At 33.2% G+C, this 26,239-nt stretch overlaps 1 protein-coding gene across 2 annotated transcripts in view; it reads right to left on the reverse strand.

Annotated features, from left to right (window-relative positions):
- Positions 1-26,239, reverse strand: part of Gycalpha99B (guanylate cyclase 1 soluble subunit alpha 2) — a 108,733-nt gene that overhangs the window by 24,672 nt on the left and 57,822 nt on the right. For both annotated transcript variants that reach the window (XM_076126104.1, XM_076126105.1), the window contains exons 3-8: positions 23,949-24,022; positions 22,629-22,711; positions 14,742-14,902; positions 13,890-14,101; positions 11,564-11,745; positions 4,504-4,682 (exon numbers count right to left, since the gene is read on the reverse strand). In XM_076126104.1, coding sequence (XP_075982219.1) covers positions 4,504-4,682; positions 11,564-11,745; positions 13,890-14,101; positions 14,742-14,902; positions 22,629-22,711; positions 23,949-24,022 — 891 coding nt within the window. The remainder of the gene's footprint in view (positions 1-4,503; positions 4,683-11,563; positions 11,746-13,889; positions 14,102-14,741; positions 14,903-22,628; positions 22,712-23,948; positions 24,023-26,239) is intronic.

A 26,239-nucleotide genomic window follows, 5' to 3' on the forward strand; every position in this document is an offset into this window, starting at 1 on the left:
CTCGAATCTAAAACTGCTTTTGATTGGCTGATAAAATTCACAATTTCTGCTCTCTTAGTACGAACATCACACACCAATAAAAGGATTCCTATAACGAGCGTCCCAGTTTACAATTCGACGTCGCATTCAAAGGCTTTAAGTCTTTGTACAAACCTTTCGGCTGGCTCTATTCCTTGTCCAAACATAGTTAACGTACGGCCAAACAGACGGTTCGATTATTTACATTACCTAATAAATGTGAATGTAACATGTACCACTCGATACGGGTTTTATTTTGTACCCGAATAAAATTGCACTGGAGTGTATCATCTTGTTGTATTTGATTTTGATGTGCTTGGATATTGAAGTAATTTGCATTTCTAATAATGAAGGCCGACCTCAGGAAACCTACTTCTAAATAAATGCGGTTTAATGACTGAATATAAGTTTCTACTCCACACAAAACCTACGGAACGGATTTTGATAAAATGTATACAGATAGTTTATAACTTGAATAACATTTCATCCCCGGAAATGTTTTCACGAGGACGATATCCCAGACCGAAGACTGTGTCTTATTCGTTTTATGTCAAATATAGACGCTTATGATTGCTGCAGTTGCAATTAATGAACTAGTCCCCACTATAAAATAATTACATAGTTTATCACGCAACGTTGCCACCAAAAGCCAAACATTTAGCGGCATTATTATCAGTTTCGCCGTAACATTTCACCTTTCTTACATAAATCAAATTAATTAACACGCTACATTACTCAGAAGTTCGCCATTGTCCAGCGCTGGCAATATTAACAAGCCATTGTTGTCCCGCACGGTTGGACATACATGCTCGCATGACACAGATTCGAGGTGGGTCACTAGAAAAACTGTTGTCACTGGCTTTTGTCTAGATGGCACTTTTCTTTGTTTGTATGTAAACTGTGACGCGAGATGAAGTCTGATTTTTGGATGAAAGTTTTTTTTTTTTTTGGTAAGATTGCTTTTGGAAGTTGGTTTGATATGCCAGTGGCTTATAGGGTAGAGAATAATGATTTGTTACATTATAAAATTAACAAACGTGATAGTGCTATTTTTGGAATATTCATAGTCGTTTGTTGTTTATTTTCAATATTTTGTAGAAGTTATGTTAACACACATATTTCTGAAAACTGTTTATTATCTAAATATAGTATATTCTATATTTATTATATAAAACTCTAAGAATTCTATAAAAATACGAGTAAATTATTAATCAAATCCGATTTACAGAATGTAATAAAAAAAGAGATAACCAGAATTGTATCTTTATAGTGCTTCTTCCAAAAACTTACGATTCCGAAAATAGAACGAGTACACAGATATCACAAATATTTTTTTTTTTTTTTGTTTTTTTAAAAAGACAACTCCCGCACTAAGAATTGCTCTTGTGTCGCGGGGACTTTTACAAACATACAAACAACGGACACAAAGCACAACCAGACGCGAAACAATTATTTGTGGATCGCACAAATAATTGTCCCGTGTGGGAATCGAACCCACGACCTCCCGACACAGTGGTATCGGCGTGGCGACCTAAACCACTGCGCCACGGAGACAGTCAATCAATCATATTATTATACGAGTAAAACTCACGAAAGCACAAAACCTTCAATCACGAATTACTCCGAATTATTTCCACAGGTAAAAAGACAATTAACACAACATTTTCTTTGAACCATATTTAAAACACAGCTTAAGAGCATCCACAATAAATCCCATCAATTTACAAACCAAACGATCCCAATTACGTCAGTAATCCTATGCCTATCATATCTTAATCATTTTAATGCCTACCAACATCAATATTGGTACAGGACTTAATCACACCGACCGTATTTATATTGATCTTAGCGAACACCTAAACAAATTTGGATAGAGAGCAAATAATTCTCTTGCGTCCATCACGGTCTAAATATTGTGTGCAAACCGTACAAAGTGGGTGTATACAAAGGGCCTCTTGTAGAGAGTGTTTTGAAAGAAGGGTGCGTGACAAAGAAAGGGGATGTGTTCGGCCGTTTGAGGATGTATTGTTGGCATGTAAATTAACTGATGCGGTGGTATATAGGTGTTCGGTATTGTGTACGCAGAGAGATTGAGATAGCGTTTCAACGGAAATTAGAAAAAATCTTCCGCGTCTGTTACTTTTCTCACGCTTTTAACTACCAAGAAAGTCTCACAGTTTCGAAATAAGTGTCAGATATCGTATCTGCTGGTGGTGGCTAAATGACCAAAATAACTGTATTTGTTTTCAGATCCCTTGTCTCTGAGTTAGTTAGAAGTGAGATGGGCCTTATAAGTAGCAATTTTTGTTTTATTGTTTTGACGGTTTGGTGGTGAAGGGTTATGTTTATTTGTGTTTAAATATTTGTCTTTGTAGTAATGTTTCTATGATCCGTCATCCGATCGTGTAAATGAGACGACAATCGCCTTGTCACTTGCCACGCAAAAACATAAATAACTAAATATGGTCTCATCTGACACATGATGTTTTATTCTGATTGAATATATGAGTATTAAGGTTTAACTACAAATGAATATACCTATATACATACATTACTACATGAAATACCTTTTTTCCCCATAAGAGTAGGCAGAACTAAAGAGAGAACTAGAGAACCATTATGATACCATTAAAATAACTATGTACCTCTTATATTGGTTTAGCAGCGGTTAGTAACTGTCGGTAGCAAATAAATTATTTCTATCGCATAAATTTACATTTTGACGACCGCTATTTCTATATTCCCAATCGTAAACTAATTCCTGCCACTGCCCATCATGTATGGACACGGGCGTGTGTAATAAATTACGTGTTTGCTCATAATATGCTCGGCTATGAATAAACAACATACTGACTGCGGGCTATTGCATAACCACACGCAGTGCCGCGAAATAATATTAGTAGGTCTACATATACAAACGGAATTTAATAGATAAATATAATATTATTTTGTGTGCTTGTTTCTCAGTCACACAAATTACAATGGTTCAAGTACTTTTGGTAAGGTTGGACATAGGATATTTCGTCTTGAAAAATATTTTAGAGCTGACAACGATTTTGATAAAAGAAAGTTTTAAACACTGTATTGGTTCAATTGATAAATAAAAATATAAACTATGGATTTGCAATCGAAGAAATATAACCCTATACCTACTGTTCTACTGCTGGGCAAGTGTCTCTACCCAAACTAAGGCAGGAGTTAGGCCTTGAGTTCAGCACGCTGGTCAAGTGCGGAGTTGGTAAATAAACATATAACTTTATAACAATCATAACTCAAAAAGTTAATCCTAAACTCAAAAATCTCATAAAGTATTAAAGTCATTTCTAAAATCTGCGATATCATAAATGATAAACGACTTCCCACACGGCACTCAGTGTTCAAAACTGTGATCATAAATCATGTTTTTTATTTCAAACGTACGATTGTATTAAAAGAGCTTTAAATGAAAAAGGTGAAAATGCTTAGTATTTATCACTTTTATTAATATTAATGGTGAATTAGATTTGGATTTAAATAATAGATCGGTTGCAGTGATGTTTTAGATGTGTAAATGACCGTCAGTTTTTTGCTAGCTTTTCTCATAAGGCTGACTCCCTTGATTCGTTTTTATGAAGATAAGTAAACGGCTTTCCAAAAGGGTTAACAGAACTGTCTACATTTATATGATTACCTTAATGTACGGTGAATTTGATAACACAATCTAGTCACTATAATGTTCATTAAAAAGACTTAAATAAATAAATACTTGACTTTATACAACTATAGACATAATATATTCATATGCAACAAATGATGTTACTAAAAAATTAAGGGTATATTTTCAGAAATATTAATACTAAATAATTATTTTACTCCTTTACCGTCGTTAAATAAATTGACTCCCAAATCAGTTCACTAAAATATGTGTCAAATTCTTATACGAAATAATCTAATCAAAATGTAATATCTCTCGTAGATTGAACGTTCTACTAATTGGATTAGGTTACCGCCTACCTAAGATGAGATTAGATGAAAACGAACCTAGTTATAATTATCATTAAATCAACGCAAATTTCGTTATAATGTTGAGCAAAGGCGTTTTGCAGCGGAGGCGCTAAGACTTGAATCTTAGATTTTTTTAATTATAATTTTCCTTACAAAAAATTTTAGGTTTGTGAAAATCTATGTCCATTTTTATATAGAAAAACATAAGATATTAGAAAACTACAAAGATACATGAGAACGTTGCATTTATTTTTTGTATTTTTATCAGTTATTCGTGTTTTTATATGGTTCCTTGGATGTTGCTCAGACTTTATCAATTTCGTAGGCCCCCTAACTACTTTAAAGCATCTCAACAATTATTTGTCAACAAAACTACTTTTCCATTACTAAAATAATACGGTCACAAACACAAATGACCACTGTACACAGTTTTTATTTTCTTAATCGGAGATCAAAAAAAGACCTTACTTTTTTGAAAAATTCACATTATATCAGACTTACCTCAGCAGGAGAAGCAGACCCAGGCACCTTCAAACAGAACATGAAAGGAGTGTTGACTCTCTTCAAGATCTCGCGGAAGTCCAGAGGCACTCCCCTAGGACGTAGCAGCCTGAAGTACGTGCCTAATGAAGACCCTTGGGATGCCAGGTGGGTTCCGAAGAGACGCATGAAGCCGGCTCCTGGTGGAAGAAAGAAAGCAAATTAATTTTACAAATTACGAACTACCAAGACTATTTGCAGAGATGAGAATGGGTAACTTTAGAACTTGCTTACTCCCATGAGAATAGAAGAGAAGAAATACGTGTAAGATTAAACCGTATAATGATTTTATAACATAGTAGAGTTAAATTGTAGCTGGGTAACAAAAACAGTGATCATTAATAAGCGACTCTATCAGTAATTATCTAATAAAACTTTGTACTTATCAGAATACGTATAAAACAATACCTAGTTGTTATAGCGTCGGAATTTTTAAATGTCACTGAGATCTTAATCTCGCTACAAATTAACAACAAATATATTTATACTCACTACATTAGAAATATTATGTTTCAAGATAACTTAAACAACACTGGCCTAGCGACCGTTTTAACTCTCCCTCTCTCGCGTCTTAGCTAAGACAAAGTTTCATCAATTTCATATTACGTCATTCATCTCTATGAAATATTTGGTAGCTTGGCCTTGAAAGAAAATTAGTTTTCGCTATCACCAAAGGGAGCATTAAATTTAATATTGTCTGGCTGTATTATTAATAATGAAGGTTAAACGGACTTTGAACACGGACAAAATACAAATGATTAGTGTTTTGCTCTCTTGGGAATAAATAATTTAAGTTATTGTTGTAAATAAGTCGAAGATTGTTGCCTACTGTGAATGAAAATGGGTATAAAATATTATTTACCGTATAATGAAGTAATAATAGTTATTATTTTGAGCCTAACGCGCCGCTTTGAAATAGATTCTAGTTGGAATCTTTGAGTGTTACGAAACATATTCGAAACAAGTTAATAACCAGGAATCAGAAGCGCGTTTCTCTACGGTCGGTACTGTCGAGTAAAGAAGGTTTGACATTTAAAATGTGCTGCCAAAATAGTTCTTACTACGCCGGATAGAGGTGTCGACCAAATTTTCATACAACATTTTTGATAGTTAGCCGGTTGTGGGCAGTAAGTCGATAGTGGTAGAGAATCTATCTACTAATCCGTTGTTGTTTGTGAGCGACGCTTGTATGACGTGTGTCAAATCCATAACCAAACGACAACACTATGTCAAAAAGCCATTAATCTTATCAATAGAAGTTGTCAGTGACCGAAGTATTATAAAATTGTTCGTTTTATCTACACAAAAGTCAAAAATAGACCATTTAGCTTTGAATCCAAAAGTTTAGATCCCAAAAAAGCCGATACCTATATCAGGTTTATACCATTAAGCCTACCAATACGCAAATAGAAAACAAAATTTTCCATCAATAAACACTCGTAAGGTTAAAGGTAAAAAAGCCGTATCAATCACATTTCACAATTACATTTGAACAAAACGTCGTACCCAATTTAATTGACGGATTGAAACGAAAAAAGTTCAAAGCGATTTTTTTCAACATGTTTTCGTAATGTAACACATTTGTACCGTTCAAATATATTGGTGTTTGTATAAAGTCCTTGCGGGCCGATTTGTCAAAAGGTATGTGTGTTCGTGTAATTATTTACACGAATGTATTATTTTTATTAAAAAACATACATTATTGTCCCCATACAGGGTTTCGGTCTCCTATTTATTATAATTAATTAATCGTATAGACAGTTGTTAACCTAGTGTCAAGCTGGTTCTAGCAGTCTACATAGCTTTTTCTAAACGACCGCTTGAGTGCCAGTTGTCCCGTCACGGGACAACTCAACGGGACTAGTGGGATAGACCCGTTAATTAGCACCAACTGGGATTAGACTCAAGTACCCCAAAGCGGCCACCCATGTATGTAATGGCTGCGCCATTGCTTGCTCATAGATCGTTACTGGTTAAAGGTGGCTCAAAACTTTGGTTCCCTCCTGGAATATAAGATGGTCTATACACAAGGCTAATCTAGTGCTTCATAATTACAGCTTTTCTCTATACACTTCAGGGGATAGACTTCTTTATGCCAATCAGTCATTCTTGTTTCGTGCCTTTATTGTTCAGGTCTTTTCGACAGGTGCAAGTACTTGTTGGGGACTAATAATTTTGTCAAGAAATTCAACGCTTCAATAGTTTCCTTTACCGTCCGACCTTAAGCATTCAAGGGTCCATCTCAATATTTTCGTCTACCGTCTAAGCAGGAGATAATTATTTGTAATTCACACATAACTTCGCAATTCATTTCTTCGCAAAACAGATTTTTTTATTATGTTATGTTTTGACTTTTATAAATCTTTCTAGACTTAGAAAAGGTATCATTAGAATTATTTCTATTATCTCGAAAGGTAATTTAACCGTTAACTACTTTTTTGACCTATATAGTAACATTTTTACAGAATAGCAATGGCTATTCTGTAAAAATGTTACTGAATTACTGCGGCCAGCATACACAAAAAGTCCCAAAAAAGTAATGTAATTTATTCTTAAATGATTTTTACAGAATAGCCATTGCTTTTTAATATATTTTTATAACGAATCCTAAACCTTTTTCAAATATAAATCTATCTATAGTCAGCCATAACACGTGTTAAGAAATCATTAAATATTTACCTCCTTGTTACTAAATATCTATATTCTGTATTCTTGTTAAAAATAAAAATTTTCGAGGTTTCAGCAAATGATAATGGGACTAACGAACCTTATTTCCCATAATTCAAGTCCCCGTAAACGAGTAACACAAAACTACCTACAACATAATCATCTTAAAAAAGAAACTCCCTCGTTAACTATTATGGGGGCAACAAAAGAGCACGGAAATGAAGGTCCATAGTAAAAGACCTTTTGTCGATAATCGCTAGCGTTGCCGTAAATTTAACGAGTCTATTCGAGATCCTATCAAGTTGAGCAGACAGTAGATTAAAAGGTAACCGTGCAATTTGACGCTTTGGACTTTTATTGACGTTAAGAAAAAGGAAAAGGCGTAAAAGAGAATTAGATGCTACAGCATCTAATTCTCTTTTACGCCTTTTCTTACGCCGTTCTCTTTCTAGCCAGTTAAGTTAAACTAGCTACAGCTAGTTTAACTTAACTGGCTAGAAGATTGCGAAAGCTATGTATCTCATACTTATTTTTCCAAAGCAAGAAATACGAACTCTCATATAGGTGTAATCCATATAGGATTTGTAACTTCTTGGACAAAAATTACAAATATAATTATTAGCTTAACCGTCGAAGGAAAATATTTTGAAAAATTTTACATGTCTGTAATTTCTTTTTTACTGTCGTATCTCTTTTTTTATTCTAGAAGAAGACCAATGCCTACGTTCACTTTACTTTTTGAACAAGATTGAACCGCATAAAACCCTTCGATAAATTGTAATAATTACTTGGTTTTCTGTACTCACAATGTAAAAAGTGAAAATGATAACCACTTCTTCGTTGCTCTGGTTTTTAAGCATTAAAGAGCAAAGAGGGAGCTAACGGTGCGAGGCTTAAGAAACAGATTAACCTGAGATGAGCCCATCAAGGATAACGGTGACATAATCACTTTGTCAAAAACAACTAAAATTTAATTTAAAAAATCTTTATTTTGAAGGAAAAAACAAATTGTTTCCGCGAAACTCAATTCCGAACAAAATAATTAAGAAGAGTAATTTTTTATTTATACCTATTCTTAGAAGGCGAAAGATAAAATCTTTGGGAAAGGAATTTTGTTGTTAACGAAACATGAACAGTGTCAATGAAACAAAAGAATTTCTATTACAAAAAGCTTATTGCTATAAGAAAAATCTTTTTTTGGCCTGATATATTTTTAAACATGATTTGTCAAAGGTAAACGGCAAATTAATCGGTGTTATTAGGACTGCAAGTAAGATAAGCAAATTCTTGTCCATTCTTACAAGAACCTTATATGATTTTTGAGAACAGGTCACAATTCAAAATACACTTCTGCACAAAAAAATCGGATAGTAATTTCCATATCAAATGACCCAAATACAGCTGCTTTTCAAGAATTCATTTTAAAAATGTTACCAATCTAGTTATGAAGTAAATTATTGATGCTCGTTGCTATACAGACTTGTTTATAAGTATCTAAATACCTTCATAATTTTCTACAAGAACTCTCTTTGTAAGCTCAACAATATAAAACTTAGTTGAAACTTCCACCTCGTTACTAGAATCAAGTTAACTAGTCTCCAGTGAATCAGGATTTAGTTCAGTAGACGCATTAATTATTTACTTGCCCTCTTTACGAAGCTCACAGTCAGATGCACTCACCGGTCTGTAAGCGATCAGTGAGGTAAGTAACCTTTTAAGCACTGGTACGCTCAGAATTTTATAAAAAAAATGATCACTATTGTCCGACAACTTTTGCAACAAACCTTGCAATTAAGACTCTATACTGTCGTTAAAGGAAAGTGGTAGTTTTAACGACTTGTTTGATACCAGGCCAACATACCCAGCTAGGCTAGCAATCAAAAAAATTTGTATGACAATCGGTTCAGCGCCTCTAGCGCATGTCGTAGAAACTATTTTGGCAGTACACTTTAAATGTCAAACTCTCGATACTCCCGTTCACACCATAGAACAAAGTAGATCCATAACCATATTTTCATCTCCATAGCTTTCCATAGCAACTCCAACTACGATTGAAGGAAACCCAAATCCGCTTCCGAAAGAACCATCTAATTTTAGAACGTAAAATGTTATTCTTAACGCAACTACGAAACATTTATCCGGCGGATCCGTTACATAAATCAATACAATGTAAATAATAATTCCAAGTCTAGGTCAAACGCGGGTATTTCAAGATATACTGTTTTAGAATTCTATTCATAGTGAAGCGTTTGTTATGAAAAATTGCACTGTATTATTCACGAGTTGCTTTGGCAATAACTGATCGTTTCAAAGACTTGGGTAGATTGTATTTTAATATTAAAATTTCAATCACTATGTTATTCTATTCAAAGCATAGAATTTGTCTTATTACGCAAGATATCAAATGTTAATGTTCTACAACATCAGCCGATCAAAAAAATATGAAAATATCAAGAGCAAAATTCAAGTAAATGTTTTGATTTATTTTCGTCATTTTTTCAAACGACAGTATTATATAAGGTGGTTGTGACGTCCAGACAAACGGACATACAGACACACACAAAACACCTCTTAAAATCTAAATTGGTAGCATAAAATAAATTCTGAATATATTCACTGCGTATAGTATGTACGTAATTGTATACAAATGTGTATATAGCAATATGTCCGTTCCTTTTTTTGTATCACGTTACCAACACCAACGAACTTGCTTCATAAAATGTGTTACATTTTTACTCCCCTTCCTTTTGGCTGCCTGCCTAAAGACTTTTCTTTTTCAAATAACACATTTACATCGGTTTTCTAATGACCAGAATGAAACGGTACATTTTAAGTAAATGGTTAGTGCTTCTTTTATGGACTGAAAATGTTGATCACTCTTAAGTGTTCTAAAGTTATTTATGGGTTTGGTAAAACTAAGCCTGAAAATGGCTTGCTTTTATGTTTCACCTGATGTTCAATAAAGTCCTAATTGTTTAAAATTATTTTACACATGCGCGTAAAATTACGCCTTCATTTATACCCGAAAGTGTATAAAATGCATTCAATGTGGGGAAGCCCAATGCGAAGCAAATATTGTACAGCGCACGTTACCAAACTCTAGACAACTAAAGAAATTACAAATAGCACTTCGCTAGAACGACTTACCGAGACCACTGAAGCAGTCCAAAAATAAATTGTTCTAAGGGAGAACTCAAAAAACCTTAAAACTAATTTTCTGCAATGCAGTCAAACAAGAACTTCAACAAAAATTAGATTCACAAGAAATCGTGCAATCAGAACGTCCACATTTTTCCATTTCAGCTGAATATAAATATTCATAATAACCAATAAACACAAGATATTATTCCCATCTATTGTTCCTAAGAGCTGTGATTAAGGCTATACCCCACTTAGTGTTCGGAGGTCGTTAATTACAAGAGTCTACGAGCTCAATATCCAATATACAGCTACCAGCTATACTAATATATCGGTTTCATTAATATATTTTGGCATCTTTAGATTCTAAAGTTGTCTGTCCGTCTGCCTGGCTGTCTGTCTGCCTGTTTGTTTGTCTGTCTGTTTGTTCGTCGGTTTGTCTGTCTTTAACACTTTTGCTGTTAAACCTGAAATCAGATTTTTGTGAAATATTGTACGGTGATATTTCAAGACCCGATTTAAACATGTAGGTGCTATTTTTTTTATCTATCCCTGAATAGCCAAAATACACTTTGTTTACGAGCAGAGCCACGCCGATCCACTAGTATAACAAATTATTATTCGAAGGATATTTGTCTTCGTGTAATTTCATTTAGTTGGAGTGATTCCAAAGGAGCACTCGTGTTCTACCGAGAATTTTATTAGACAGTGTGACGCAGAATACCTCTCCCATTATTGCGTATCCTTCGCGTATAGTTATTGGTGTTCTGAGTGAAATATATTATTTTGTGTTAAGTATTAGTTATTAGTCTGTTAGTAATTAACACGTTTACTATTTAGATTTAAAATAGTTGAAGTTCTTCAGAACGACTTACAAACGACTACAATATTTTTTTGTCATTCGATTTTATTCGACGTAAAAATAAAAACCTTAAAACAATATGTTTCACATTGATTTGACGTGGAAATCGAATCTAGAACCACGTAGCCAATAGTTATATTTGTTTAAAGTGCATACAAATAAAAAAAACAAGTAACTTCGTGCTCTATATGCAACCAGCAAATATTACCTGAGTGAAAGTAAAATGAAAATTGAAGCAACACTCTAAGAGGAGAACACACGAAGGGGAACTGAATAGTTCATATTATTATTCAGTTCCCCTTCCTCCATGGGGAATATGGGTAATATTACGAAAGAGTAAAAAGAACCACTTACCCAATTGCACCAACTCCAACCGCTTGTCGGTGACAAAATGCCATGGGAATGCTTTACAGAAGCTGGCCACCCCGATCCTCAGGTCAGTGACCTTCGTTGATGTCGCGATAGATGTCGCCTCTGTCACCTCACCACCGTCGTCTTTGGACTTCTGATGAACTGGTACTGCGTTTATTTCGTACCTTAAATATAATTAGCCTATTAAAATAGTTGAAGGTAAACATTTCGAGTTTCCTAAAATGAAATTCTTTAAGAAATGCCAAGATTACCAGGGAAGTTTCAGGCTTCAAGGGTAAAATCGCTTTACGTGAATCACAACCAATATTTTTCCATATCGGAATAAAATCATGAATTAACTCGGAACAGTCAATGACAGACTCGGGTGATTTTAGGGGAGTCATTTGCCCCACAATGAAAAATAGAAATTAAATTTAACAAAGTGATAGTGACGTAATAGCAAAGATTTTAAGATACGGGCCGGTTTTACAGAGTGGTATCGTGGTAAGTTTCTTTATGATAATTGCCTATTCATAAATCAACGCAATTTAGTGGCATCGCACATAGTAGTAGCATCAGACGAATTAGGTTCAAAAGTCAATCAAGACAGCACCTTGTGAACCCTAAAGAATTGAACTCAATTGATTGCAATTTTGTCTATGAATTATACATTAGTAAAGTAGTTCTCTCAAGGATATTTTGGTTCCTAGAATTAACAAATTCAGACCGATTTAGGTATTTTTTTTCAACATTTAAGGGTTAACACTATTTTTTATTCATTGTTCATTATCATGGAGTCGACCCGGTCCCATAATTTGTAAGTCCGATTCACGATGTAATCTAAGAAAATGATGTAGACCACATGAATCAGAATAGGGGCTTGATTAAATTTTACAACAGACGCGCAGTGCGAATTACAATAGCATTGGTAAGAGTCGATACTTTACAAATCGTAAAATGCTCTTATAAAAATGTGTATCCGAAAAGTTTTTACAAGTAATCTCACAAATTTATCATTATTGAAATTCAGCAAAACGTCGGACCTCTAATAATCACAAAATTTGTTAGAAAAACTAAATAAAAATAATATATTTTATTATTAGGATTGAGGAATTTGGGGAGAACTTTACCCGACAGTGTAGGTTAAAAAAGACATGTTTAATACAAGGTTAACAGTACATAACTTTAAGGCTCAGACCTAAATAATTCTGATGTCTTCATCTATACAACAAAAAATTAATAAATCTTTCAAACAAAATAAAACGTTACCCACAATCACAATAGTCGGTTCAATGAAATTAAAACTCACACGACCGATCATAAAACTATCTGCACAAAACCGTAATCGAGTACCAAGAACTGAAATATTGTACAAAACAAACTCCTCATTCATCATACACACGTAACAACAGATGTGTTCAGAAATAACTGAAATAAACCATACGAAACAAATATTAAACTCGATGGAAAATTCAACAGCATAGCTATTGTATTCTGTTCGTCGAATACACTATCAGCAAAATGAATAATTTTAAACATTTTTCCATTTTTCAATTCGAAAATGTAAAAGCCTGATGCCATTACGAGTGCGTTTTAATTGCATTACTGATAAAGTGTCGAAATCCGTAAAAGGGTTTTCGTGAAATTGAACGAGAAATGTTATTAATTTTTTGTGAAATTTGTTTGGTTCTTTTTTATACAAATATAAAGTTTTTGTGGTAGTTAACTCGTATACAGTTCACAGAAATTGGTTTTGTATACTATATAGATAAATAAACTATTATATAAGCACATTATTAAGTTTTATGGCATAGTAATGTTTGTTGCTTCTTCACATTTTAGCCACTCCCTTCTTTATGACGCTTCATTATGATTCGTTATTAATACTTAGTTTGAATTGGATATTGTGTTCACAAAATAGCTTCTAACATACTTAAATTTTATTTGCGGTTTAAATGCTTATGATTTCTTTAAGCGTTTTTAAAGGCAAGTCGTTGAAGTGTTACCAGAAAATTAATGGCCACAAGATAGTCGGCACTAAGGACGGGCAAACGGGTTCGTTGCATTGATGTGAATGCGTTTCTGAAAGGATGGCCAGAAACAGCAAGTAACAGAGGCGTCTGGCAGTTCAAGGAAGAAGAGCAAACTCTAAAAGAACATTATTAATGAGTGAATAAATATTTTTGGACAACACACACAGTCATCTGATTTCAAACTAAGCAAAGCTTGAACTATGCAAACCGTTGTTTGAATGCCTGCCATTACAGTTGTTTGCCAAACATACTTATGTATTGACAGGCATTGATGTAGACTTAAAAATGCAACTTACTTAAATCTCCTAGGGTCGTTAGTATAACTGGTCAGTCTTATATCCGTCTGTGTGTCGTATAACAGCTTCGCTATTGCCTTCAGACTCCCCACTAGGAGGTAAGCCACTGGCTCACTCTCTGTAGTTAGGTGTAACTGTATCTTGCCCTCCTGTGATGTTGTACAAACGAAATTTGCTTCGTATTCCATTGTTTCGTCTTTGAGTACATCGTCCTGCGGGAATAGATTGTGATTAGTACTTATTTCTACATTGATTGATGCAGAGAAGATATTTGACAGCTTTTGTCATTGTTTAGCTTAGCTTTTGCTGTGTTATAAGAGGATTCGGTCTGTGGATCCACTTGATTACAATAAATGTTATGACATTTTGTACAATTTATATTTTTTTGCATAAAAACAAAGAAAATAGTTCAAATGAATATAATGCCAAGGCAAATATTTTTTAACACATTTTGACTCTAATATAATAATATTGTATACAGTATGTTTAAAATGTAAAAGTTTCTAATATTCACGCGAATACTACTGGAATAATATGTTCTAATAACACTGGTGCGTGTTAAAGGCATTGCGTGAAAAATAACTAGGTCAAGTTCTAAACTGTTAAAAGAAACAACAAATTCATTCTAGCTTTATAAATTCTTTTGCATTGAGCTGGTTGAGAAAGTAGGTAGTTCCAACACCAATCATTTGAAAGCGGCAGTGCTGTTACTCTAAATATTTCGCATCTAAAATACGCCTATTGAAACGAACCCACTTGCATAGTACTGAATTGTTCTACAAAATGTCCTACCAAAAAGACAAACTTTGAATATTAATGCTAAATAATAAAGTTAAAAAGGTCTCCACTCACCTGATCATGTAATACATCATGAACACTGTCTAAAGTAGTCAGAAATTCAGTCAAATTGGTGCCTAAACATTTAAAAGCTCTCTCAAGTCGACAGTTGTGTGAAAATGCCGTTAAAATTAAATATTCCCCTAATTTTGCCATAAAGTCCTTAGTGCTAACACCTGAAACAAGAGACGGTGGTTTTAGTTCGTTAAAATTATTACACTTAATATAACTCAGTTTATATGTGCCGTAAATTGTGTTTTATGCTAAGATTGTGCCGACATATTGCTTTACAGTGTAACCATGGTTGCTGAATATAAAATGACGCTTTTTTCCCATAGGGGTAGCCAGTTTCAGTTCCCAAGTAGACCCTTGTCCATCCCAGTACTTTAAAAAAAACATTTTCTAGTAGTACTGGAGTAGTTCAAAAGCTTTTGGATTTTGAGCCTGAACCATATTAACAAACTAGTTGATTCAGAAATAAATGCCTTTGACAATGTGCCAGGAAATTGCTATTGTCCAATCTTAGACGAATTAAAGTCGAATGAAAGACGGTTTTACGATCTTCGTTATGTGGAAGCATCAGAAGCGGGTATTATTGTAATTTATCTTTGTAAGGTTTTTACTGTTGTGTAATTTTCTGGTATTGTTTAGTTTTTGCTAAACATTGAAACAGTTATTTAAACTATTTTTCTACACTTAAAGAGAAGAAAATACATTTTTTTATATTGTTGACTCTTTTTAATAAAAGCAAGCATATTATAAATATAATATTCATACATATCGAGCGTGTATCTGTTTCAACTCAACAACACTTTGTCCACCCTAGGTATCCAATTCGAAACCGTTTTGTTTTGATCATTATTGCTAAAAATATAAAAGTTTTTTAAATAGTCCACTAACACTGCTACATAATAAAAATATAAATAGCTCTATTATGCACCGTCATTTATAGTGCGAAAGCGTTCTCATCTATTGAAGTCAATAGTTGATACCAGTTAATTGGAAAGTCGGGTTAACCTGAATCCAATACGGATTACAGAAATCAACAACAAGCTCTTCACCTCGATTAAACTGTCACGGATCAGTTTGTCTGGATAAATCCACTAGATTTACTGCAATACCTTCAAAATGGATTACTTCTAACTGCAGAGGATTTCCAATTAATGCTGGATTCACCTGTATTGCAATATCTACTGTTATCGTAAAACAATTGTATCATCATCACATCATTTCATTAAAGCGTCGATGGACTATGTAATTATGTTAACTTAATTAAGTATATAAACTGGTTGAGTGATTTGTTATTGTTGAACATTTTTAACGCTTAAATAACCATATGTGTGTAAATAATGTACATGACAATAGTGAAGTAATTCAATTGGTCGCTTTAGATAAAGTAATAAAAAAAATCGTCTAACACTTTGCCGTTGTATGTTGCTACTTAGTATGTTGCTAAATTTTAAACCTATCCCCTAGTTAAATAATATCCAAATTGGTTAAGCCTTCTTGACTTGAATGCAGAGCAAAAAATTATAAATAAATACATACCTACATTTTTCTAACAGTAATAAGAATTGAAACATTAATTTAGAATATCCATTTTGTATATGGCGAGCTTTTAAGACAATTCACAAATCGCATTCACAATGTCCCTAACCGTTTTTACAAGTATTGACATAGTGTAATTCAGATTCGATGCGGGTAATTACTTGTGTTTGCAGTCTGCGACCTAACAGGTGAGGCCTTCAAAGTCGTACTTGATTAAACGATTGTATGAATTACCCCGCGTTTGATTTAAGACGGGATCTTTAATGGAACAGCTGTCAAGACTTCGTATGTACCATTTAGTTTTGGCTATAATATAATATAATTACTTAAAGTGATGTACGTACTAATGGTTTGGCATAATTCAATCGTATTATGAATGATAATTTTAATATAGAAACTTTACTTATCGATTTAACTAATATTTTGCAAAAAATATATCAAATAATGATGGCTTATACGAAATAGCATTTTTCCAAAGGACACAAGAAACTAAGTTTCACTGTCAACTACCACACGAAAACAACTTTTTTATTCGTCACAAATTTAATGAAACCCGGTATTTGCGTAATTGTACATAGTTATACTTTTAGTTAACTGATCATAAACATCGTGTTGCATCGGGAACTTCTTCAACATTCCAACTAAATAAGATAAGTATCAAAAACAAAAACGAATCGATTACCGACAAAACACAAAAAAAATATTATGTTAAAAAAACTATCTCGTAACTATTCAATATAGTTTCAAACTATTTGATAAATAAAGTTTAGAGTGTCAAAATCCGTGAGCTTCGTTTTGTAACCACACGTCACTCTTCAATTCGTTTGACGGAATGCAAAGCAAATATGAACCGTTTGTTGTGGACTGAAACTGACTGACAGTTGACAATTGACCGACGTTGTTTTAGTTCTGACTATTGGGAGTAAAGATTTAGTTTTCCCTATAGATAAAATATGACAAATGGAATCTCTCTCTTCGCTTTAGTTATATTTATTGATAGTAAAGTTTGATTTTGCGAGTTTCGACTATTCGAGTAGCTATAGAGTTTTCAAAGACTTTTGATCAACGTTAATTTCGTCAATAATATCAGGCCTGTTTATACTGAATAATAAACAGAAGTATTTTAAACACGTTTCGTAAATGAGGCCCTGATTGCCATATACCGGACACGTTGCCAACCTCTGGTTTGTTATTTGAGAATAATTTAAAACGATTGATATCACTTTATCTAACCAGGAATCGAACTGGAGATCTCGTGATCAGCAGTTGTATAGAGACGCCCAGACAAAAGAAGCATTCACTATTCTTGTTAGTAATAGCTTTAGAACATTGTACTACAGGACTGTTCTTCTCAAAAAGGTCAAAGGTCAGGCACCCATTTTCTTCAAATGTTTCTCGATGCGAGAAAATATCTGTTGCCAAAACTTAGTACCGAAATTGAAACTGAAATTTTTATTTGAACTTTAATTGAAATATTTGGTCTCTGCCTATAACTTTTGCATGTATAATGTACATTTTAATTCGCTTAAAAGATTCTTTGGCCTCTGTCAATAGCTGTATAGGGGAAATACGTGATATTAAATATGTTGGTATGTATGTAATAGAGATGTAGACGATGTCTAGGATAGAATGAGAGAAGAAAGTGGAGAAAAAAGATTAGGAAGACTGGCCCCACTACCATAAGGGATTCTTAGCATGGAAGTGAGAGAGAGGTATCTATCTACTCGTAGATATGTAATAATTCCATGTACACAGAAAAACATAGCAACAAAACATCCAGAAAAGAGTCTTTTAAGCTATTTCCTACACGCGCCTACACAAGTATGTATAATACAATAAACGACTAAAATATTTTTAACAAAACATTTAACGAAACGATGTCTCTTGAGAAGTTTAACAAAGTTTAAATAACATGTACTTACAAATACGCCTACATATTTCATATAAAAATTCCTGTTTTCCACGTACAAAGTTGTTTTTTCCCCAATTTTCGTTGCCTGCCGACCTTTAGACGAACTCTCGGTGGAATTTCATAAAAAGTGACATACAGACTTTTGTGAAATGTTTCAAACTATTTTTACTGATGAGGGTTTCGGTTTTAATCTGTCTATTCACGGCTCAATTAGGACTCAGATTTTGTGCTAGAATTAAATTGCTGGCATTTTTTGGGACGTTATCAAGCCTGCTATATCAATAGGAATGTTAATTTATTTTTTCTGGCATTCTTTAAGACATATTTACTTGACTTAGTTTGAGGAATAAAAAGTACAATTTGATATCTCGCGTGCTTAGTGTAATGAATTATAGCTGGTTATGAAGGGAACGACATAAAAACCAAATACAAAAAGCAAAACAGTATTTTGCTTAAAGTTATTAATTAAAATTAGCCGACAACGATGTAGTTTGTCTTTACTGTTCAATTATGTGCAATTTAATCAGTTTCTGGCTATGGTATGTATGTATTACATCTTGAGATATGGTCTTCTGTCGCTCGTCATTAATTTTGATTTTTAATTCAATTAGCCTATCACGGGTTGGAACCCGATACCTCTACACTAAACAGAATCACTTCTTATCATATTCTGATATTCTAGCCATATATTCTCATAGTCATAAAATATCTGTACTCAATTAATCAGTGTCCGGTTTGATAACGATCTACTAAAGCAATATTGGAGGCTACATCTCGGCCGGCTTGGCTAAAGCTTAGGCTTTAAGTCCACGGTCGCCACAAACAAGACTTAAGCTGATACGTTGTCTTGTACAGACTCTGTATACGCACATAAGATAAATGGTGTACATTGCGGGAACTTAGACGAACTTGAAATGATTATAAATGTAAAGTTAGTTTATAATACCATATAAATGGAGGTATATTTAACATTTAATTAATAAAAATTATTGTATTTTTATTTTTCCTTCTTCTTAGATTTTTTTACGTCCAATTTATTTGGGATAACGTACTACCCTTAGTACAATCCTATCTATGCTCCACTATAAAGAATCGAGGTTTTGGAATTTAAAATGTACTGCAAAAATAGTTAATACGGCGCCCGTTAGAGGCGCTGATAACATTTTTATACAACATTTTTCGAAACAAAACCTATTGCAGACGGTCAATAGTAGTGGAGAATCTACGCTACTGCAATGAAAGAAATTTTAGCTACATCTAAATTACTTAATTTAAAAACATCTAACACATATCTTTTAAATCTTTATGTCGCATGTTTAATATACAGTAGGATACACATCCAATCGTATACATTGTGTACATATAACATTATGAATCAGAGTAAGTTCACTATCGTTGAATGAAAGAAACCCGTAAATCCTTACGTACAGTGTATTTTATTACTATTGTTATCCATTCATTGGGCCAAGTCACGGGGGAATTCTAGGTTAATAATGTGTTTATGTCTACTACCAAACAAAATTGTTGTTCCGATTTCTTGTATGAATTATTAAGATACGTATGTTTGTATAGTCCGGTCAAATTAGACCAAAAAATCAGTAAACCCACGACAAATTCAGGGGAAGCTGAAAATTCTTAAAATTGTTTAAATTATAATTATAAACATTGTCTTAAAAGTCCCAACCGATCCCATGTAAGGAAAAATTTTAGCGGGGTAATAAGGTCCAAAAAATGAGTTTTTCGCGATTTTCTTGAAAACGGTAAGTTTTATCGCAAAATTACCCCAGACATAATTTGTAGATCAGGGAATTTCCTATAAAAAAGGTATCAATAATTTTTTCCCTAAAAGCCACCGCTTCTGAGATATAACGATGCAAAAAATTGCGAGCGTCATAATACACTCATACACTACTTCAACTTGCTTTAGCAATTATAATATTAAAAGAAGTTGAAATCGATGACATCATGGATGCTGATTTAATAATTAATATCGAAAATATAGTAGATAAAATTTTTTCATACAATGATATTGAAAATGATGAAATATCTGGAGCTTTACTTAATAAACTGAATCAAAAACTTAAGGATTATGAGGAACGAGGACCAACAGCGAAACTTTGGATTCAATATTTTTATATGGTTTCAATTCTTAAAGAGTTTTTAAGAGCTGAACGTATGGGGGATTGGAAAGCTCATTTAAACTGCGTCAAAGAAATGCTTCCTTACTTTCACGCGTCTGGACATTTTCCGTATGCTAAGTCTGCACACCTATACTTGCAAGATATGCTACAATTAGAGAATTTCATAGATCCTGAAGTCTATAAAAAAATTTCAGAAGGATTCTTCACTGTGAGACGTTCAGACAAATTAAGCTGTGGCACTTCAACGGACATGGTAATTGAGCAGTCTATGATGAAAGCTATGAAGACAGATGGAGGTATTGCTCGAGGAAGAAGCACAAAACAGAGTGTCATAAGTAAATGGGTTTATAGTATGCATGCAATGAATACAGTTTGTAAAAAATTAGAAGATCTGGCTAATGTTAGGATGGATACGACCGAGCAGCATGTTGATGCAAGTGATTCACGAGTAAAAAAAGATGCTAAAGACTTACGAAAACTTTTGGAATGGTTCTCAATACATAATCCTTTTCCAGAGGTTTTGCATCGTTATATCTCAGAAGCGGTGGCTTTTAGGGAAAAAATTATTGATACCTTTTTTGTAGGAAATTCCCTGATCTACAAATTATGTCGGGGTAATTTTGCGATAAAACTTACCGTTTTCAAGAAAATCGCGAAAAACTCATTTTTTGGACCTTATTACCCCGCTAAAATTTTTTCCTTACATGGGATCGGTTGGGACTTTTAAGACAATGTTTATAATTATAATTTAAACAATTTTAAGAATTTTCAGCTTCCCCTGAATTTGTCGTGGGTCAAATGTCTAAATTGACCGGAGTAGTATCTGATAAATGTTGTATCTCAATCTATTTATTGTTTAAAAATATTCATTGTTGATTAAAAATTACCTTCATTGTTCAGGTTTTATTTGTTTTATTAGTACATAAATGCTTAATTTGTCATTTGTTTACTCTTTTTAATGACGTTGACGAAAAAGACAACATAATTTTGTATTTTTCACTTTGAGTATTTTTATTATGTTATTGCTAAAGGTAACTATATAATTTTATTATTATATTCTGTCTAAAACTTCACATCTAAAAAGTTACTGAAACAAAGTACAGAATACAATAAAAACCTGCGTAGCATAAAAAATATTTTACGCTAAAATTATGTCACCGTGTCTGAGAATATTTTGCGTGTGTAAGCTACATAAAAACTGTAAATATGTGTCTACAGTATTACATCTAACTCAGGGCTTTTGACGATAACAGCTTGACAAATAACTTAGATAGGAGACATACTAGACACAAGTTAAGATGTCATAAAAAACATATACAGTGTTGTTGGGGACTAAGGGTTTGGAATGTAACACTGAAGACTATAATTAGGGTTCGAAGACGTGCAATTGATACTCTTTTCTAGGTCTTGTAGCCCTTTAATACACGCACCGAATAACATTTCCCCTCTAGAAAAGAAGGTCGGTTGAAAAGATTTTTCAAATATAAAAATCTTAAGATTTTCGCATACCTATTAATATTGCATAAACTTGTTGGTTTAATATTGGTAAGAGTACAATGATTATATTGCAATATCAAATTGGCAATTCCAAAAACGTACTTACTAATGTCTTATAGTTTATAATTAGTTAGTTACGAGTATATAATAATATTTGAATAAGCAGCTTAGAGCAACAGCTGCAGTGCACTCGAATATTTCCAAGAAAATTTAAATTCATTGTACATTTAATAACAGAATCAAGAACTAAATACGCTGCTTCATAATACATACGGAAAGTAAAAATATCTTAAAATGTATGTATTTGATTTTCACTGTTTTAAGGTTTTCCGATTGGCACAAATTGGTCAATAGCAATTTCCAGTCTCGCTGGATTACACGGACACTTCAATTACACTCCTCTCTCAGTTCAGAGCTCGAGATTCAATAAGAGTTGAAATGTAGGATACATTTTAAGACAAAGGCGTAGAAAAGTGGAACAAAAATCGTATGTTTGTTTAGACAATATTCATATTTACGCGTTTTATCAAAGACATTTTTTCTTTATACTTAATATTTTTAATAGTAAGATTATTGAAAAATTACTGCTGCAAACTTATATTACAAACTACAGTCAAACTATTTTTAATTTAAAAATTCACAAGTCTATCGTTGGTTGAAGTCTACAGATGTTTTATTAATAACCATCTATGATTTTATTCAGCCGATTCCAAAAGTATTTACCTTGTTTCGTCGTCCTGTCGTTTACCGACGATAACTTATATTACACTGATCATTAACTAAATACAATAAAAACATACTTACTGTCTGTAGCTCGCACAGCATCATAAATTTCTTGTAAATACGCGTAATTTCTACAAGTTTTTACATCATCTGGTAATCTACGTCTGTGAACAAAACAACACAAAAAAATTAAAAACATCTAAAAATAAAGAAAAACTCGACATTTTCTTCTTGGTAATAGTTTTTTTGCTCTCTCGTTAAAATTACAAGATTCGGTACGACCTAAATTAGCAGACGTAGGGCGAAATTCTTGTTGTTTTGGGATCGCTCTAATGTACGCAAATATTCGCCGTATTTATTTTAAATAGAGATATATTATATGTACTGTCTCGGCGAGGCTTTTGTATCTATGTACGATACATCTGTGTTAAGGGATTTGAATACCCTTTGCGTATCGTCCTTTAATAAATATTAACTTTGTTCTTGTTTATTCGGTCAAAATAATAATGTTATACAACACATTTTATGTAAGGATCGTCAATACAGCTAGTAGATATAAAAGAATAAAGGTCGATTTCACAACTGATTATATCTTTCAGATTAAGTACATATCTAAATGTTAAAGTTGCAGATTGTAATTTATACATATCTATTCTATTATAAAAACAAATATTTTTACATGTAACTATGGTTAAAATGTCTAAATTTTAAATACAAATATAAAACTTAAATAATGTAGCAGTACAACATTTAATTTCTACTCCATCTCTCAAATGTTAAACGACCAATTTAAGGAGGTCCCGTAATTAAATATAATTCCTACCAGCTTGAGTTAATTAGCAAAGATGGTTGTACGTAGTTGGGGCAACTCGAATAAACTGCTTTACACTAAAGCTTGAGGCTTTACTCAGACCTTGTGATGTGAAAACGAATTATGAAATACAAAAAAAACTACCGTTGGAAAGAAAAATTGTTACTGAAATTGCTTGTTCGCAAGGTAATCGGTAGTCTAATCAGAAAACTAGACTTTGATATTTTTGTAAATAATTTGTTGTTTCAAGGAAAATAAGTATGATTTTTAAGGACTCGATTTGTAGTTCACTTTAGACTAAGGTAAAGATTTTCATTCTAAACATAGTTCTCTGATCAATTTTCGAAAAATAATATCTATCAATCTTAAATCCGTAAATGCAAAATCCAAAAGCCGTAAATGAAGACGAACTCGTACGTAAATCTGATTATCAAGAACATCTTTGCTGTATTAAAAAAAAAACAGTTGTTTTATAGACAGCCATTTTATCTTACCGATAACTTAACCTTCATTTGACTACACTATAAAGCTTTTTATAGGTAATATCTTTATTATATTTAATTAAATAGTAATTTCTTCACAATACTCACAAACAGCTGTATTTATCGTAATGTTCCGCTTGGTTCTTGGTCAGCGCCGTGACAGCAGCGAGGAGGCACTCGTTCTGCGAACAAAATATTGTTATTAGCACACCCGTATAACACGCCGCGCGCCGCACCAAACGGACCGCAATAACAAGTTTTACAAAGGCGGTTTAGAGCATCGCTTGGAAAATTTTCAAAGTGCTTGTGTTATTTGAGTTTCGAGTAATGTGTGATAATTGCTATTAGAAGATAGGTATATTGTTTTATATGTATGTTATGTGAATTATACCTTTGTTTTATTAAGGCACGTATCCTTACAACGAGAAGATAACAAAACTTTAATGGATGTTTGATACTATGCAGGATGAAATTTTACTGCACTCTTGACGTAGACTGAAAGATTGACCTATCTAAGGTAGATTTTATACAACTGTCAATAATATAGAAACCACAAAATCGTTGAAACAAAACACGTTATTAACAAACTCTAGTCATTGGTAGTTAATAATTTTGAAGAAAATTTGTTACCAAATCTACAACTATAGTACGAACTGTCTTATTACAATAAAATTTTTCCAAGTCCTGCTAAAAATCTTTCAACAAAAACGAACAATAAACATCTAAAGAGCCAATCACAGAAATTTTCCGTTTCCCGTGATTCGTCAACAATGTCTCAATAATTGACTGTAACGTTCCATCTGTGACATTCTTGCCCATCTGGCCCTAACAAACGATCTTGGATATAAACAACAAGTGCCGTCGACTGCCGCCCTTTATTTCCATCGAAGCGTGAAGGGACTTCCTCGCGTTTTCTTTACGAGGTCCCGTTGTAACGAAACCTTTGCTGTCTTGTCAATCTACGAACGAAATTAAGGGAGTTTTTTTTTATACGTTAAATTTGGTCCTTTGCCGAAATAAATATTTTTGGACTCACATCAAATTCAAAACTAAGTAAAGATTGTATTATGATGATAACCAGACGTATATACTTCGAAATATATACTGAGATATAATATAAAATTGCTAACGGATGTCAAACAGGATGAGAAATTTAAGTTTTACGATACATTATTTACTGCCCGATGTTGCAAATTGCATAGACCGCAGACGCGGGCTGACTGATATGGCTGCTAAGCTTATATACCACAGATATAATCAATTTACAACCACGTTTAGAGCAGATACGCGTGCTAATCACACAAATTGTCCTAGATAAGATTCGAACCCACCACACGGCGCTGGTTATAGTGGCAAGGCGACCACGATAATCACTGCGTTAAACGTGCAATTTTAATGGAGTAAAATACTTTTAGTTCAATATGTTGTTAACTCTTTGCTTACATTAGATTTTGTATAGCTCTAAACCATGAAATCAAGTGTGAATTTGACAGTGTTGTAGACCTATTTGACTGTTTTACTGTCATGCCAAGTCACCATCAAATTTTGAACAGCAACTGAACATTTCTTGATAGAGAGTGATAACAACATTCGACACGCAATACATAACCGTGTTAACAGCTACGTAAAAGTATAATAACCTGGTTGGCCGTAATGGCCGACTTTTTAGCTTCTCATTTTTATTCAAAGCTAGAAAAATAAAAACAATGTAGCCAGAAATAAGAATTAGCTGTCTAAAATACAAAAAATACTCGGTAAAATCGCCTCTTCATTAATCAAGTTACAGAATAATATATCTTAAGCTCGGTATTTAGAACTTTGTCATTCACAATCGTATATCTAACTTTACTATCAGCTATATCTAAAATAAAGTAAGTACCTATATTTAACATAACCACTACATAAATAGCACAATTTCTCATAATATCATAGGCGATGTCGCTGCAGCCTTCTTGTACGGCTTCCCGTCCTCTAGTCGGCTTACAGCTCCCGGTTTATCCGGTTAACACCTGAACTAATTCTACGGGCCGGATATTTTGAAATTCGCTGTATGTTGCCAACGTTATCAGTTTTGCTGTAGACCTACTATCGAAATGAATGTAAATATACGAAGTTTTGCGTTTAGGATACAGAACAATATACATACAGTGTATAAATTTATGTTACATTTGGTGTTCATTAAACTTATTTATTATTATTATACATAGATATCATGCATAAAATAACGCTTATTACCTTGATTTTATTGTTTTAGCATATAACACAAGTATTTGTGTGACCCATGAATAGTTTCTTATGATTCAATATTTATCTTTTTGACCATAGCTTTGCTAAGCTAGTGTGAGTCAATTTATTTTCGGTAGATTTTAACTACAATTTTGTAGAGAAACATAAACTTT

This window comes from Anticarsia gemmatalis, chromosome 18 (genome assembly GCF_050436995.1).
Source record: "Anticarsia gemmatalis isolate Benzon Research Colony breed Stoneville strain chromosome 18, ilAntGemm2 primary, whole genome shotgun sequence".
In the NCBI taxonomy this organism is placed as follows: Eukaryota; Metazoa; Arthropoda; class Insecta; order Lepidoptera; family Erebidae; genus Anticarsia; species Anticarsia gemmatalis.